Source organism: Ranitomeya imitator, chromosome 6, assembly GCF_032444005.1.
Source record: "Ranitomeya imitator isolate aRanImi1 chromosome 6, aRanImi1.pri, whole genome shotgun sequence".
Classification (NCBI taxonomy): domain Eukaryota; kingdom Metazoa; phylum Chordata; class Amphibia; order Anura; family Dendrobatidae; genus Ranitomeya; species Ranitomeya imitator.
The window spans coordinates 458,222,721-458,239,585 of NC_091287.1; the positions used below are offsets into that span (position 1 = coordinate 458,222,721).

Here is a 16,865-nt window from a genome sequence, read left to right on the forward strand (position 1 = left end):
GTCTGGCACTATTATGGGGGCACTGAGGCTGGCACTATTATGGGGGCACTGAGGCTGGCACTATTATGGGGGCACTGAGGCTGGCACTATTATGGGGGCACTGAGGCTGGCACTATTATGGGGGCACTGAGGCTGGCACTATTATGGGGGCACTGTGTCTGGCACTATTATGGGGGCACTGAGGCTGGCACTATTATGGAGGACTTCTCTCCCGGGCAGCGCACACAGGCAGACTCCAGCAGTCGGGCAGGGAACAGTTACTGTGAGCCCCGCCCCTCCCGTCCATGTGACGCGCCCCGCCCCTCCCGTGCTGGCTCAGTGTGCGGGGTGCACCGGGCGGGGCGGGGTTACCTCCTGGCCGGTGCCCGGGTATATAGCGCGCTGCCGGGGCACAACATGCAGTGTACGGGCCGCAGCTCTGCAGGCAGTATATATCCCGGGCGGCAGCGGCTCCAGGACGGGACGCGCTTGTTGCAAGTTTCCAAGTGACCGGCGGGACATGGGCAGGAGGACAGCGCCGCACAGCCGCCACTGACTGCACTCGTCCCGGCAGTGATCGCAGACCGCACCGCCATCCCCCGAAGCTGGAGCGCTTCTCTCCCCTCATCATGAACATCGTGCTGGAGCTGTTCGTGGTCACTTTTAAGGTCCTCTGGGCCTTCGTGCTGGCGGCGGCCAAGTGGCTGGTGCGCCCCAAGGAGAAGAGCGTGGCGGGGCAGGTGTGCCTGATCACCGGGGCCGGCAGCGGCATGGGTCGCCTCTTCGCCCTGGAGTTTGCCCGGCGCCGCGCGCAGCTGGTGCTCTGGGACATAAACACGCAAAGCAACGAGGAGACCGCGGGCCTGGTGCGGGAGGTGTACCGGGAGCTGGAGGCGGCCGACGCGCTGCGGGGTGAGTGCCTGCCGACCGGGGGGAGAGTGGGTGAGTGCCGGCCGGGGGTGGGTGCCTGCTGCCCGAGGAGGGGTGGGTGCCTGCTGCCGGCCGGGGGTGGGTGCCTGCTGCCCGAGGAGGGGTGGGTGCCTGCTGCCAGCCGGGGGGTGGGTGCCTGCTGCCAGCCCGGGGGTGGGTGCCTGCTGCCAGCCGGGGGGTGGGTGCCTGCTGCCAGCCGGGGGGTGGGTGCCTGCTGCCAGCCGGGGGGTCGGTGCCTGCTGCCAGCCGGGGGGTGGGTGCCTGCTGCCCGAGGAGGTGTGGGTGCCTGCTGCCAGCCGCGGGGTGGGTGCCTGCTGCCCGAGGAGGGTTGGGTGCCTGCTGCCCGAGGAGGGGTGGGTGCCTGCTGCCGGCCGGGGGTGGGTGCCTGCTGCCAGCCGGGGGGTGGGTGCCTGCTGGCCGGGGGGAGAGTGGGTGGGTGCCTGCTGCCCGAGGAGGGGTGAGTGTCTGCTGCCAGCCGGGGGGTGGGTGCCTGCTGCCCGAGGAGGGGTGAGTGCCTGCTGCCAGCCGGGGGGTGGGTGCCTGCTGCCCGAGGAGGTGTGAGTGCCTGCTGCCAGCCGGGGGGTGGGTGCCTGCTGCCCGAGGAGGGGTGAGTGCCTGCTGCCAGCCGGGGGGTGGGTGCCTGCTGCCCGAGGAAGGGTGAGTGCCTGCTGACCGGAAGGGTGAGTGCCTGCTGACCGGGAGGGAGAGGGGGTGAGTGCCTGCTGGCCGGGGGGCGAGGGGGTGAGTGCCTGCTGGCCGGGGGGCGAGGGGGTGAGTGCCTGCCTGGCCAGGGGGGTGAGTGAATGAGTGCGTGCCTGCCTGGCCGAGGGGGTGAGTTCCTGCTTGGCCGATGCTGGGGAGGGATCTGATCGGGCAATTACTCTGTAACATTCTGATAACTCACTGCCTGCTGTGCTTCACTTAAATCCTCTGTGCGCCATGTAATCAGGTGCTTGAGAGCTGCCCTGGATCTGACCAGTATCTTGGCAGCTCTAATTATTGGGGGCTCATCAGTGCCCCCAGTAATAGCATGTGCTCCAGTTTTGGATATTGTTCCGGTGGCTAACAGTGAAGTGGGTCTGCTGTCAGTAGTGCCGATATCTCCCGAGCGCTCCCTGTCTGGGGCCTCGTATTCTGGGGGAGATGTTATAGGGGTCCATAGATCTGGTCTCACCCCGACCATTATCTATAACATAGTCACCGTTGATTGTGGGATCGCCTGTAATTCTGTGGTAGACGGTCGCACATCTGGGGATCCGGCCGCTTATAAGGCATCATGTACCTGGGCTTCATGGTCCACTCTTCTAGGTATCCATTTCCCCTGAGTGACCCCTCTCAGTAATATATAACATTGATTGTCCGCTCAGTGGTGACGTAGAACGCGTCTGTAGATGTCGTCTCCCGGCTGTGACTGCTTCTCCTCTGTTATCCCCTGTCTGTGCCCGTTGGGAGTTGTAGTCAGTACAGCAGGAGCACTTGTACCTGACTGTCGCCCGCAGCCTCCGTGACACAATCACTCGGCTGCATCCGTTCTTCAGTCACTTGCCCCAGAGCTTGAGATGTTTGGCCGAGTGTTGCCCCGTCTGCGCTGCCCGCGCTCCCACCGCTTCTTGCATGACTGCTCTACATCTGCTGCATGCCCGGCTCCGGCTGACGTAAGCCACGGAGCAATAAATGGCCTTGAAGTAAACACTGCAGCAGTGATGGATGACCCCTGACTCTGCCAGGACGTAATCCGTCTTGTAGAACCTTTCATCATCTAATTCAATGTCCCTGTTGCTTTTTCCTCTTTCTCTGAACAGCTGGGAGCCTAGTGGAGGAAGAAGTGCTGCCGAGTTCCAATCTGCAGGTGTACACATACACGTGTGACGTAGGCAAGCGTGACAGCGTGTACAGCACCGCCGAGAAGGTCCGCCAGGAGGTCGGAGACGTCTCCCTTCTACTCAATAATGCCGGTGTTGTGTCCGGACACCATCTCCTCGAGTGCCCAGATGAGCTGATTGAAAGGACTATGATGGTTAATTGCCACGCACACTTCTGGGTAAGGCTCGCACCCCGTGTGTGAATTCTCCTCCTCTTATTCCTTAGTGATCATGGAATCTGTCTCGAGTAGTAAGCAGCGTCTCTTGTGTTACCGTGTTGTAGGCCGCACTTTCTGTCCACTGCAGACCCTCCGGCACATGACTTCTGCTGCCAAAGGGGGTCTTCAGGCCAAAACTCTGTATCCAAGTAATCGCAGGTCCTTGTAGGGAACTTTTATAGTAGAGTCCAAATCTACAGTGTATAAGACCCTCCGCATAGGTTTGGGAAATGAGGGGCTTCCTGCCACAGCTTTCATCTGAGCATGGTCAGTGCAATGGTGGAGGGAAGCCTGACGGATAAGAGCTCCAGGCCCCGTCCAAGGTACTGAGCACCTCGTCTGCATGTGGACATAGGGTGTCTACTTTTTGGACTAGAGCATGATTCACAGAAATGTGGTCTGTTTCAGTTTCATGCGTCTGTGGTTGGTGGCAGCCCGAAACCTGATTGGGGGTGGGGGGGGGGGGGGGTCCCCTTAAATACTCATTAGTGTTAGTCTTTCCCTTTATTACCTAATTGTGAATGAGTCTGTAGAGTCTGCCTGGTAACTCCTCGCCTCGCCACTTCATCCTTGGGGTGCAGTCAGATGGCCGTATAAACCAGAATGCAGTGCATGGACTGGCCGGCGGCTGTACCGGCGAGAGTACGGCGGATGCATGAAGCTGTTACACTCTGGGAAAGCTTCCAGTCTGTTCCGTGCCGTGTTCCGATCCCTGTCTGACAATTTTCTTTTTTAATATCTATCGCTCTGGAAACTTTCCAGATGTATAAGTGAATCATGTCCATTGGGCTCTTGGGACAGACCAAAGCCAAGAGTGTCCGTCGGTCTAGTATACTCCTACTATCCTGCACAAAAGGGAAGCCTTTCAGGTGTTAGTCCCCGTATACACATTTAAAGGAACCTGTCACCAGAAACACTATAACCTGCAGATATGGGGTTAATCTTCAGGTTAATGGCCTTATTAACCTGCCCAGCGCCTGCGCTTACCCAAACTCTGCAGGGAGAAATTGAACTTTATTCCCCCGGTAGTACTCTGTTTCAGTCACAGGGCAGCGCCTCATGTTCAGTGTCCTCTCGCGTATACAGAGCAGTGGCTGTAACCGTGGTCCTGACTGACAGGCGGCCCCAATGCTCTGTATACAGGAGGTGACAGAACCGCCCCGTGACTGAAACCAGATTGCAGCGTGGTGTGAGCCGCGCCTTACCAATCTTTCTCCAGCACCACCGAGATCCTTCACTGGTCTCCATCTTCTGGCCAGGACAGGCTACGTCCCCTGCAGTCCGTGTCTGTACACCCTGAGCCGGTCTCTATATATTCCTGAGGCCTGTACAGATTGGCAGCGCAGTAATGTCCCTCAGGCAGGGTTACATCATACCTAGCGCTGCGGTCATCCAAGGCCGGTACACCTCGCTTCACTCAGGCCACCGACACCACATCAATGAGACCAGAGTATGTCTGTGTGACTACAGGAGCCGCTTCATCCTATCCGGTCACTTCTGGGCAGCTCACTCTACCTTCAGCTCCTTAAATAGTTATTCTAACACGGATAAAGATGTTTGGGAACCTATTCCCCCTAGTGGTGGTCCATTGTGGGTCAGTAGAGCTATATAATTAAGATGCCAGTGTAAGACACAACATTGGGGAGACGGTCTCCTACAGGCCAAGATTCCAGCGCAGTCTCCACAATGGCAGTGATGGTTTCTCTTGAATATGCTGCCCCTTGTGGCCATCTTGTGTATTGCATATCATAGACTGATCTATCTCTGCTGTACTTGGCATTTGCAGCATCTGACGCCTTTCCTCCCTTTTTCCAAAACATAACTGAAAACTAAGGACAAGTACAGGGCTAGGGCACTCAAAGGACATGCAAGGTCGGGTCTTCATGCAGTTTTATTGCACTTTTGAAAGGGAATTATACGCTTCTGGCAAAACTAGATGAGAAATCCCGTCTGCATGGTGGGAATATTTCATACCAGCTCAGCAGGTCTGATGTGAATTGAGGATCCTCTAGTCGGGGTAAACTTGATGCCGATCATGATATTGAAGGCAGTCTTTGATTTCTTGGTTGCTGATCTCGTTATTGGTATTTTGCAGGAGAGCTGCTCACACAATACGGCAATTGCTCAGGAGCTTCAGAAAATGTGGCAGTAGCCTTAATATTTGGATGTTCTAAGCTGATGAGATCTGACTAGTAGCAGTAAGGGATGAGCAAACCTGCTTGGAGAAGCTATCTGAGCATGTCTTGTGGCTGTTTGGCAGGCACAACACAAGGATTTCCTGTTAGGCAATCCCTGCATTTGTCGTGCCTATCGAACACATAATTTTTTTTTTTTTTTTTCCAGCATGCTGAAGTCACTTGGTTGGCACCAAAGCATGCTCAGATACCTCCTTATCCTCATCACTAGAAGCCGCCCATCCACTCGAGTTGCATCAGAGGAAGGGGCTGCAGCGCACTCCGATAACGGTCTCACCGTGCACACTTGAGACAAGGGACTGGCAAGTTACTGGGGTTCAGAATGCAGCCAATGTATCTGGTGGGAATCTTTTCACTTTTTTGGGGGGTCCACTTGCCTTACCCACTCCATGTAAGAATATGCCTTTGATCGGGATCTAAGACTTCAGGCCCCCACACACTCTGGCATGTCCTCACTCTTTCGGTGGGGCCTGACAACTCTTATGGGGGTGTTCCTTCTGACTTGTATGTATACAAGGATGCTGGACGTTTCCAGATTTATAAGTACTATGTGCTGTGTACAGTATATACCTGACAACTACCCAGCCCCTGGGGTGTTACTATCATGGGTGTACTGACGCATGAGCCTGAGGGTATGTGCACACATATTCTGGAGGACTGCAGATTTTTTCCGCAGCGGATTTGGAAAAACCGCAGTGCAAAACCGCTGCGGATCTATCGCGGATTCCGCTGTGGCTTTACACCTGCAGTTTTCTATTGGAGCAGGTGTAAAACCGTAGCAGAATCCGCACAAAGAATTGACATGCTGCGGAATGTAAACCGCATTTCCGCAGCATGTGCACTGCGGATTTCGTTTCCCATAGGTTAACATGGTACTGTAAACTCATGGGAAACCGCTGCGGATCCGCAGCAAAATCCGCAGCATGTGCACATACCCTAAGGGGCTGAGATGAGAAGACCAGTACTATTAGACTAGTGATATTTGGGGGACCCTACCCTTTACCAGTCCTACGGTTGTTGGAAGTGTCCTTACTGGGGCGCTACATGAAGACCTAAAATGGTTGCTTACACTATATTGAAATGGTGACCTTCTCCTAATTGAGCCTCCTCGGGTCCACACTGCTGAGCACTTAATATGCCGGTGAGGCTCTTGTGTAACAGCCTTGTTTGTTTAGTTCTGGAATCTTATGGATAAGGTTCTATCACAGCTAATAGTTTTCATAGTTGAGCAGGTTTTGTGTTTTTTTTTTTTTTTGTTTTTTGCTACATTTCTCTTAATAGAAAGTTGCTTTGTCATTAGTGATCTCTTTCGGGGTCTAGTCCTGTGGCTGCAAACCATGTGTCTTCAGGATTGTAACTTACAGACAGTGTCAGGTTGGTGCCGTTATACTGATTAGTCCGGTGTCATACTTGCTTGTGCAATGTGAGTAACTTGTGCATCAATTCCTGGCACTGCCACCGGCGGTTCAGACCAGAGCGTTCAGATGTATAGAAATCCATGCAGCCGCACACTCTGGTCCCAGGTGCCGGGTATAGATGCAAGAGACTTGCATGAGTTTCTCGCACTGCACACACAATGGCCTTACAATGATGCCTGGTGAGGAAATCCGTCTTGTGGTTGTTTAATCTGTAATTGTAGTTTTCAGTTAATGAGATCCTCATGCTCTGGGGGGGTCTTCATGTGGTGCTCTGCTTAAATATTAATCTGTATGGGCTTATTACAAGTCGCAGACCCCTCAGTCACCTGACTCCTATTTTAAATATTGTGGTTAATATTGTGGGCTTTGAAGAAATGCCAGCAAAATAGATGCTACTGTGCATGCACCATCGCTTTCCGATTGCTACTGCGCATGCGCCGGCACCAATTTGCTGTAGCCAAATTATATATAAATTCTTTTGTAAAAACCCAAAATAAAACTGCAAAGGCGCAGTATGTAAAATGGAGGGCAGGTCAGTGACCTGTCATTTGAGGCCACAGATCTGCCTATAGGCCGCCCCAGACCATGGGAATCTCATTAACTGGGAACTGCAAATTAAAGAACAACCACAAGATGAATTTCCTCAACCCAGGTATCATTGTAATTAGTATAATGACGCCAACCTGACACTGTAGGTTACTGTGCACAATCCTGCTGACAGGTGCCCTTTAGGCCTTTTCGGGGTTGCATACGCCCATATGGGAGGACATTGACTTTAATCTGTGAAATAATGAACGTGATTCCCTGGGAGATGAGCAGATGTCTACAAGCATCTCCTGATGTCATCTTGCACCTCCAGTGACACGAACCATCTGTAGAATTGGTGCATCTAATTTCAGCAGTACATACTTGATCTCACTAGTTGATTCCACCCATGGCAGCTGTGATCAGAATGACAAACTAGCTTGTCCACTGAGAAACATGGAGAATGCTCACGTCACACAGCAGGTGCAGACACTAATGGGGAACGATGTGCCCCTTTAAACTATTTCTCCCCTCCCAAAAAAACCGCAAACCATTAAAAAAAAAAAAAAACGCCTCGGTGACACCTGCTTAGGCCTTAATTGTAGTAACTATCAATGTGAGAAATGGCTGACGCATTGTTAAAATGAGGCGCATGATAAGGAAATGGTTTCCCTTTGTAGTAATTACATGGGCCGCAGTGTAGAAATCCCCTGTAAACACTCGGTGTTGTGTGCACATCCTCACTGGCTCATAGATTCCCTTCAGCCGGTCCGCTCTGATTATTTCCTGTATGTTGTCAGCTTCCGGATTGTCTGTAACGTCTTGGCCGAGCAGCCATCTTAGTCACTACTTGGCATCGTAACAACACTTGTAGTTAGAAACTTTCCCTTGGCCTGTCAAGGCTGAAACCTTCTTTTTCTCCAGTCTTGGTGATTATAATCAAACTGGTTGGTGGTCCACACTGGGGGTGGGCTTAGCCGTGTCTGGGCCACAGCATATATCTTGGTATTTTCATCTGTTAAACTCCAAATGAGCAGCGGCGGAGACTCGCCCATATTATTTGAGCACGCCAGAGTCACTCTGTTGGCACCAGAACATGTTCGCCCATCACTATTAGACCCCTTAAAGTGACTGTCACTGAGATTCACCTCCTCCAAACATCATCCATGCAATCAGGGCTTTGACATGTAAATCCATCTCCACCTTTGTAGATCATCTGTCTCTGCGTTCCCACACAATTAGTGTTATTTCCCATGCCAATGAGGTGTTGGGTGCTCTGCCACACCAGAGCTTTAACTGGCCTCTGCCTCCTCAGCTTCTGTGTGATGCCAGGCAACAAAATGGTTTCCTCAGACAGAGGCTGCTTAGGTGCTGCTCTCACACCCAGAGCACTCTCTTGCCTGATTTGCATATGGATTAAAATGCTAATTACTTGAGTTTGCAATAACTGATATATAAAGGTGTTTATAGATTTGCATTTGTTACTCTTATCAGTTTCTTTGGAGTGTGGGAGGAAGCCAGCAGAAACTCACACAAACATGGGGAGAATATACAAGCTCCTTGCAGACCTTGTCCTTGGTGGGATTTGAACCTAAGACCCCCGGCGCTGCAGAGCAACAGTGCTGTCCATTTCAAGACCTTTATGCCCATAAATTGGGGATTCTTATTGAGTCATTCATCCTTAAGAGATTCTAAACTACACTAATCCTAAATATATAATATATATATATTTTTTTTTTTCATGGAAACCAATTGGCAACATATGAAATCAGTCTTCACTTGTCCGCTGTCATTTTGACAGTGGTTGAGTGGGTCTGCATGAATGTTTATTTCCATTGTCAGCAGCACATCGGTGCTGGCCATGTTTACATTGGGCAGGGACCTATATTTGTCCATTGTAAGAAGGCCTGAATTTTCGAGAACCTAAATGCTGTCAATGGTGTTTCTTAAACTAGATTACTGGTAGAGAAACATGGAAAAATATCTGCTACAGTCACAATTTTAGCTCTCGCTTTCAGCATGTTCTTGGCCAAACTATTTGTATATGATATTGGCAACTCTAAAGAAAGCATCCTGACTTCTACATGAGGACCACATGGAGCACTTTAGGTCTTCTGTTGCTAGTATCTTGAGCCGGTGTTCTAATTTCTAACTCTTTACAATGGATCCACTAAAAATGGATGGAACTCCAGCGCACAAAGTGTTTCCTGGTTTATACTAATATCCATAGACCTTATGTGGCAGAGCTGGAGCATCGAGATGGATGAGAATCGGACGTGGTCTGATTATCATTGACCGGCGACACGGATTTGTGAAAACTCTGGCTCAGTGTTCTGCCGTCTGGGGTGGGGGATCACCACCCTGGGACCGGTCATACGATGTGTGAATACAACTTAGTTACATACTGAAAAGCAGAAGGCTCTTCCATCTATATAGACAATGATTCCTGTCAATTGCATGGCTTAAACTGTCTGGAAGGGGGATGGGGGGGCAATACCCCCTAGGTAATCTCCCTGTAAAAGTCATTATCCTAAAACTAATTATGAATCTGCCCCTTAGTTCTCAATATGTTATTTCCTTGTTTTCCCTTCTTGCTTTACTTTTTGCCTAATCTGTCCTGACACCACAGCTGTGGCGGCCTTTTGTGCAGCTAAACCTTTCCTCTGTTGTACTTCATGAAAAGCCCTGAAGAATCCTGGGGACGGGATGGGAAGAAGCGCTGGACTGTTTAGAAGTTAATTTGCCAGAAACAAGAACGTTGAGAACCAATTACTAAAGCTATGAAGTGACATGTAAACACTTGTCCAGTTTCACACGTTTGTGCCTAATAAGTAATTACTGATTTGTGCGCACACATAAGAAGCGTAATAAGAGCCTGGACACAATGCAGGGACATGGGGCCTCCGAGGTGGGAAAATGTGAGTCTCCTGGACAAGCTTTCCCCCAATTATGTTAGTTTCCTAGAACCTCAATGTGCATATATACCAATCTAATATAGGAAATTCCAGAATTGCTACCCACAAGGACTGAGCATTTGTCCCCAGACTTGTGATTCTTCTGCAGGAGCCAAATCCACGGTGTAATGTCTGAGCATTTAAGGTGGCAAAGACTTTATTAAAGGGGTTGTCTAGAACAGCACGTGATAGTGGCCGTATGTACCACTATCTGGAGATCCCTACTAATCCTGTCTCTTCTGCAGTTCTGTCTTCATGGCCTCCTTTTCTCCTTATGCATTGCATTAGGCATTTAAAGGGGGTTTCCCATGAAAAAGGTTAATTTTAATCAATGGATCTTGTGGTCTTTATCCTCATCAGCCACAATTGGATGTCTTTTTTTAAATAAGTTTTCCTGTGCTGAGAATCTTATAAATGTGTCCCTGCTGTGTCCTGTGTAATGACTGTCTGACCATACAGGGACATGGTCTCATCATACCACAGCTCCTGGGCAGTGAAGGACATAAAAGAGTATACAGACAGGACAGCTGATCCTTTTTGTGAGAAAACCTTTCCCTGTCTGTTTTTAAATGTTTCACTTAATCAGAAGTGGTCCCGTGCTGTAATATAGCTTTTATCTGTATACTCTATTTTGCTTCCTCCCCTGCCCAGGAGCTGTGGTATGATCAGACCATGTCGCTGCACAGGACACAGCAGGGGCACATTTATGATTATATCGGAACAGGAACATTTTACTTAAATGTTCAATTGTGGAAATTATTATTCCAAGATCTGTTGATTAAAATGAACTTTTGTTTGGGGGGGGGGGGGGGGGAACCCCTTTTTAGCACCTGCAGGCTTACGCTGTGAAAGAACATGCTGAGATGTGTAGGGGGTGAGGTAAGCTTGTGTTGGACTATGTACTGGGCCCAAATCTAATGTTTAACATCATGAAAAATGGTAATAAAATATCAGTACTTTCCTATATGACACTTTTTTTTTTTATTCTCTCCCCTTTATTCGCTCATACCCCCTCCGCCCGATCTTTTGTTTTTTGAATTGGCAAGTGTCGTAACAAAGCGTTGTTGGAAGGAAGGACATGGCTGGATCACAGAACTTTGTTAGATCTTAAACAAACACAAGATGGTTCTCAGGAGTCTGTTGATTAAGTTACAATGATTACTCTGTGCTCAGCACTTGGCACCAGTAGAGTTGGAAATTACAGCAGATTTGATTTCAGGGGACACAGTGATAATCTTGTTAGTCAGAAATTAAGTATGCTTCAAAGAATTACTTGGAAATCTTTAAAAGTGCAAGGAGATCTGAAAACTACCTGTTTTTCTTGGCCTAAACAGGTTTTATTGAATGTTCGGATGACCAGGCCAAGTCTTTAAAGGGTCTGGAATAAGAAAATAAAGTGGAGGCTTGTCTGCTGTATACACATTGTAGCAAGCTCTACAGATTCCTGGCCTGTTTGTAAAAACTAGAGAGTAGAATTTTGCTTTAATTGGCATAGTAGAATAGTAAGGAAATGTATAATAGAAGTTGTTTTTGGCGAGGGGGGGTGGAATAATGCTTTTGGGGTAGATGGCATGTTTGTTGCACTGCCATGGCTCGTGACTTCTCACCAATGATGCCTCCTTGATTTTTAGTACGCACGCCATGGTCCATCCGAGCTAACAATCTGCTTCCCATCTTGGTGTTGTGATTCTTGTCTTGTACAACGTGACCTACTGTGGTTTTGTGCAACTTCTGCACTGTACCGAGAGGTAACATGGTATTTATAGACGTTTTGGGCCACTACCACCTGCCCCCTTCATAGGTATCTTCTATTCTATCGAATAATTCCAATCGTTCTCTCCTGAAGGCTTTGGGTTTTTTTTTTTGGTTTTTTTTTTTTTTTAAATACTTCAGAATAAACAGCCTACAATAACCTACTATGCATCGAATTATTAACTAATGCCCATTCAGGATACCACTGCAACTGTAGCATTATAACTAATTTGTACCAGGAATCTGATCTCATGCGTTTGGAGACCATAATGTAAAATTGACGAAGTTTAAAGCATTGGGAGACAAGTGTGTCCGAGGTGATTCACTCCACTTCTCCCAAATTCTACTACATTTTTGGGTACATCTATTCCTATACCCTGTTCTCATACAGTACTATATTATTAATCGGCCTTTTTCCATTGACAGTAGGTGTCCTTCCCTCCCCATCCACCGTCTTAATACTACTGCTTTTTTGACAAGGAACAGCCTCGGAGAGAAGAATTCTATCGTGAACAATTCTCCTCGCATACAATCTGTCCCCCTATTATTGATGTAAAGACCACTTCACCCCAGTGCCTCTTCACCACTGCGCCGTTCCAGAGAAGATCCTGAAGACTTGCTCGAGGGTTGTATGGCATGGTTGGTCTACATGCTTGTCTCACCCTTGCATATAATAATAATAATAATAATAATAATAATAATAATAATTTTTATTTATATAGCGCCAACATATTCCGCAGCGCTTTACAAATTATAGAGGGGACTTGTACATACAATAGACATTACATGAAAACGCAATGGGTGATGTTCCTGCTCCGTCACCCTGAGCAATATAATAATTGGGTAAATTAAGCCCTTAAGTGTTCTATATAGCAGGTGGCATGTAATATATTTTGTTTGGTCTGCTTAATACATTTTAATTCCTGAAGTTCTTTATCTGAGCCACTTCTGAATGTGACTCTCTGCCGTTGAGCCATCCACGTCTGACCGGTAGAGGTTTCTCCAGCTCCGTCCTATAGATACGGGAAGAATCTGCTTGTACAGGCGACACATTAAACTCTTTTCACTGTAATATACTGCGACATGCTTGAGCTTGTTCCCTGCCAGGAAATTGGTTTAACTGGAGCATTGGCCGATGCCGTCTGGCATTGTCACTTTACATGCCATTGTTAATAGATGGCAGATGGTAAAAGCATTGATGGCTGTTGTGTAGCTAATCTGCATTTGGCTGCCTGCAGTATCTTAGATAACAAATGCGGCTAACTGCAGCTTTCTCTCCTCTTACAGACCACAAAGGCATTCCTTCCCAAAATGATGGAGATGAATCATGGGCACATTGTTACAGTCGCCAGCTCTCTAGGTCTGTTCAGCACCGCAGGGGTAGAGGTACGTTCCGGTGCTGCTTCTATTTTATTACTGTCCTCTCAGGGATTATCTTGTCAAACTATTAAATAATGGCTGACCCAGCAATCACCAGGGCTTTCAGAAGTAGGACACCCCTGTCTCACCCAAACTTGGGTTAGACATGGGTTTCTGCGTACTACAAACATACTATTACAGTACATGGCCAGTTAGCCCTCCAGAGTAGCAGTAAGTAACTTATATTCTGCAGCTCTTCACAATTAAAGACACTACCAAATAACCTAGTTCTAGAGTTTAAGGAGGAGCAAGGGTTATAGATTGTAAGGAGATATGGGTGTAAGCAACAGGGCCCCCTCAAACCATCCTAGACACAGCTTCAGCTTACATTTAGGTTTTAAAACTTGTAAATGGTCCTACAACTGGTGGCTGAATTCATGGTTCTCTAACAAAAAAAAATGTTTTTTTTTTTTTACAGGATTATTGTGCAAGTAAGTTTGGTGCTGTGGGTTTCCACGAGTCTCTCAGCCATGAACTAAAGGCTGCAGATAAAGATGGGATTAAAGCGACTCTGGTCTGTCCGTACTTGGTGGACACGGGCATGTTCCGGGGCTGCAGAATCAGGTTAGTCCTCCGTTAGTTTTCCTTCTCTGATCCCGTACCTAGCGGGCAGACTCCGGCCAGGTGCTCCTCATTATTCTGTGGCGGGTAGGCGAACACGGGGCTGGAATGTGTAAATAAAACTCACTGGAACATTAATCTTTCAGAAAAGAAATTGAGCCCTTCCTCCCGCCCTTGAAACCAGATTACTGTGTGAAGCAGGCCATGAGAGCCATTCTTACAGACCAGCCGATGATCTGTACACCTCGACTCATGTACATCGTGACCTGCATGAAAAGGTAACTATCCTGAATGCCTCCTGTTACTTGGTGGGGGTAATTTGTTCATTAAGCTATCGACCCAAAAAATTCCTCTGGGCAAAGACTGGTTACCACCTGGTATAGCCAATGGCTACCATGATCTACAAAGTAATGCCCTGTAGGTGTAGCCTATAAGCTCACAATGGCAGCATGCTCCCCACTGTGGGCATCCTCACTCTCCAGTAGTGTACCTAATCTATACCCCACCACTTCCTCCTACTGTTGTTTTGGTTTTGTTTTTTTTCCTAAATTGTAGACTGGGTCCTCCAAGACCCAAACACGGATCAAACTGATCAAGATTTGTTCCAGATTATTGTCGTTGGTTACGTTTCCAATACAACCTGTCACCAGGCCAAGGCCAAAATTGCTAGTTCTGTGTATTACACCAGACCCTGGCTTTCCTACTCGTATACGCCCCATCACAAACATACTACTTATAGATGAGCTTCTTCTCCATTTTACTGTTGCATTCACTCAGCCATGTTTGTGTATTAATTCGCGCTGTCTTCTGTTTTCAGCATTCTGCCATTTGAAGCTGTGGTCTGTATGTACCGGTTCTTGGGAGCAGACAAGTGCATGTACCCCTTTATCGCTCAAAGGAAACAAGCCACAAATAACAATGAAGCTAAAAATGGGATTTAGTTTTTCCCACTCCTGTGATTAGACTGAACCTATTGATCAGCCAACACATTGGAAGACTGAATTGGGAAACGCACATGTGCATCTACATTGTGGTTTTTCTTTCTTTGGGGGGCAGGAGTGTTCCACCATACTCTGCAGCACGTGGTGAACTCTTTTTAAAAACAGATTGGTAGGTGACTTACTGTAAATGTGACCAACTGAACATGTATGGAAGGCTTAGATGTAGCAATAAAGTTTCTGTAGAGCTCTCTACAACAATAGACCAAGGCAAAGCAGTTCTGATAAATGCACTGTTACACTGTCGTGTGTACGAGAAGAAGGAGGCAATAACTAAAGGGCAAGGGATCGTTCCGCTACTGATTAGAAGCTGTTCACGTGCGAACTCTCAATGTGCCAGAGAAGCAAAGATGTGTGCGACTTAAACCTGGTATTCTGATCCTCCGTACTCAGCTGCGGCATCTCTAGATGAGCTAATAATGGAGTATGCAGCCATGTAAACCCCTGCTGTCTTATCACGGCGTCATTCACACTTTATGCAGCTATTTGTATGTATGAATGGCAGATCTTTCATTTTCAGTATGAATATTTTTCCCCATTAGGGTATGTGCACACGTAGAATGGTCCACTGCGGATTTGATAAGTTCGTAGTGCAAAACTGCTGCGGATTTATCATGTCTTCTATTGCAGATTCCACTGCGGATTTACATCTGCAGTTTTCTATTGGCACAGATGTAAAAATGCTGTGGATTCCGCAAAAAGAATTGAAATGCTGCGGAAAATAAAACGCTGAGTTTACAACCCCCCTGCCCCCCCCCCCCCCCCCCTCCCCCCGCAGCATGGGCACTGTGTTTTTGGTTTCCCATAGGTTTACATTGTACTGTAAACTCATGGGAAACTGCTGCGGATCCGCAGCTGTGGAAATTCTGCAGATCCGCAGCAAAATCCGCATCGTGTGCACATACCCTTAATGGGTAAAATGGGAAAGTGCTTATTACACTGCACATACAGGAAAAACCTTGTTGTGGCTTGCATTGGCTACCACCATTGTTTAATTGCTGGCAATTCTAGATTTCCCCATTTTATATTTTTGGAAACCGTGCCAATAATACTTATATTAGGTCCTATAAAGTCTGACACTTCTCCAAGGCTGGATCTTCATCAAAGGCCTTTCCCTGTACCAATTGTCCACGCGTGTGTGTATACCGCTTACAAAGACCTTGTGTAAACTCTTCTACATATATGACTACAGGATCAGTGTACACAAGACAACATCTTAACAGGTTCTGGTTGAGTCACTTTCATATAAAATAGAAATTTGAAAGATTGCAGAAATGTACATACCCTTAATATCTTATCTCAGTAATGGTTCAGATGGTTAATCCAGTGTTCTTGGACATGCTGCCTGCCAATTTACAAGGAAACTATGTATGATGAAAACAAATGTCTTGTATGAGCACATGTCATGTCAGACTGCAGTCTTCTCCACGTTGCTTCAGTGCTCACCATGGCTGCCTGCCCTACGTGCTGAATTTTGCAGCCTTTCTATAAGGACTGATACAGAACTCTGAGAGCATGGGCTGGCCGCGGAGTCCTGACTGGAGCGTGACTGTTTCTATGAGGCTGTCACACTTGGCTCAGGAGACCCCCGTGGCCACTCCCTGCATTGCGGCCCATGCTCGGGCATCTGCCTGAGCCTTCAGGATGGTGGACGGTAACCTTCTGCTTCTGGACCACATCGGTTAAAAGTACAGATGGCGATTCTGCTCTTTACTTGTACATGTGAATTGCGTAGAGGTGTAAAGATTTTTTGTGTTCTACAAAATAAAACCACTTTCTTTTGTATAGAGATCCTTTTACAGTTGTGCCTTGAAGGACGTAAAATCTAGTTAGAGCATTGTATAGCGAATTTCTACCTCTGTATCTAAATATATTCAAATGTCCTGTACATTACTATCAAACCTCTGTGATTTACTCTTTTTTTTTTTTTTTTATATATATATATATATATATATATATCATTGACGTCTTAAATATTGACCAGTGTCTGGTTTTATTAAAGAAAATTATCTTACTGGAGGAACTGGTGTGTCACAGACAAGTTAAAAGTGGCT

The 16,865-nt window shown here is 47.6% G+C and overlaps 1 protein-coding gene across 1 annotated transcript; it reads left to right on the forward strand.

Moving 5' to 3' along the window:
- The first annotated feature begins 320 nt into the window (after positions 1-320).
- On the forward strand, positions 321-16,602 carry RDH10 (retinol dehydrogenase 10). Its single transcript, XM_069731483.1, has 6 exons — positions 321-891; positions 2,712-2,950; positions 13,121-13,219; positions 13,671-13,816; positions 13,960-14,091; positions 14,631-16,602. The coding sequence occupies exons 1-6, from the start codon at positions 609-611 to the stop codon at positions 14,752-14,754; spliced, it is 1,023 nt and encodes a 340-aa protein (XP_069587584.1). The 5' UTR covers positions 321-608; the 3' UTR covers positions 14,755-16,602.
- The last annotated feature ends 263 nt before the right edge of the window (positions 16,603-16,865 follow it).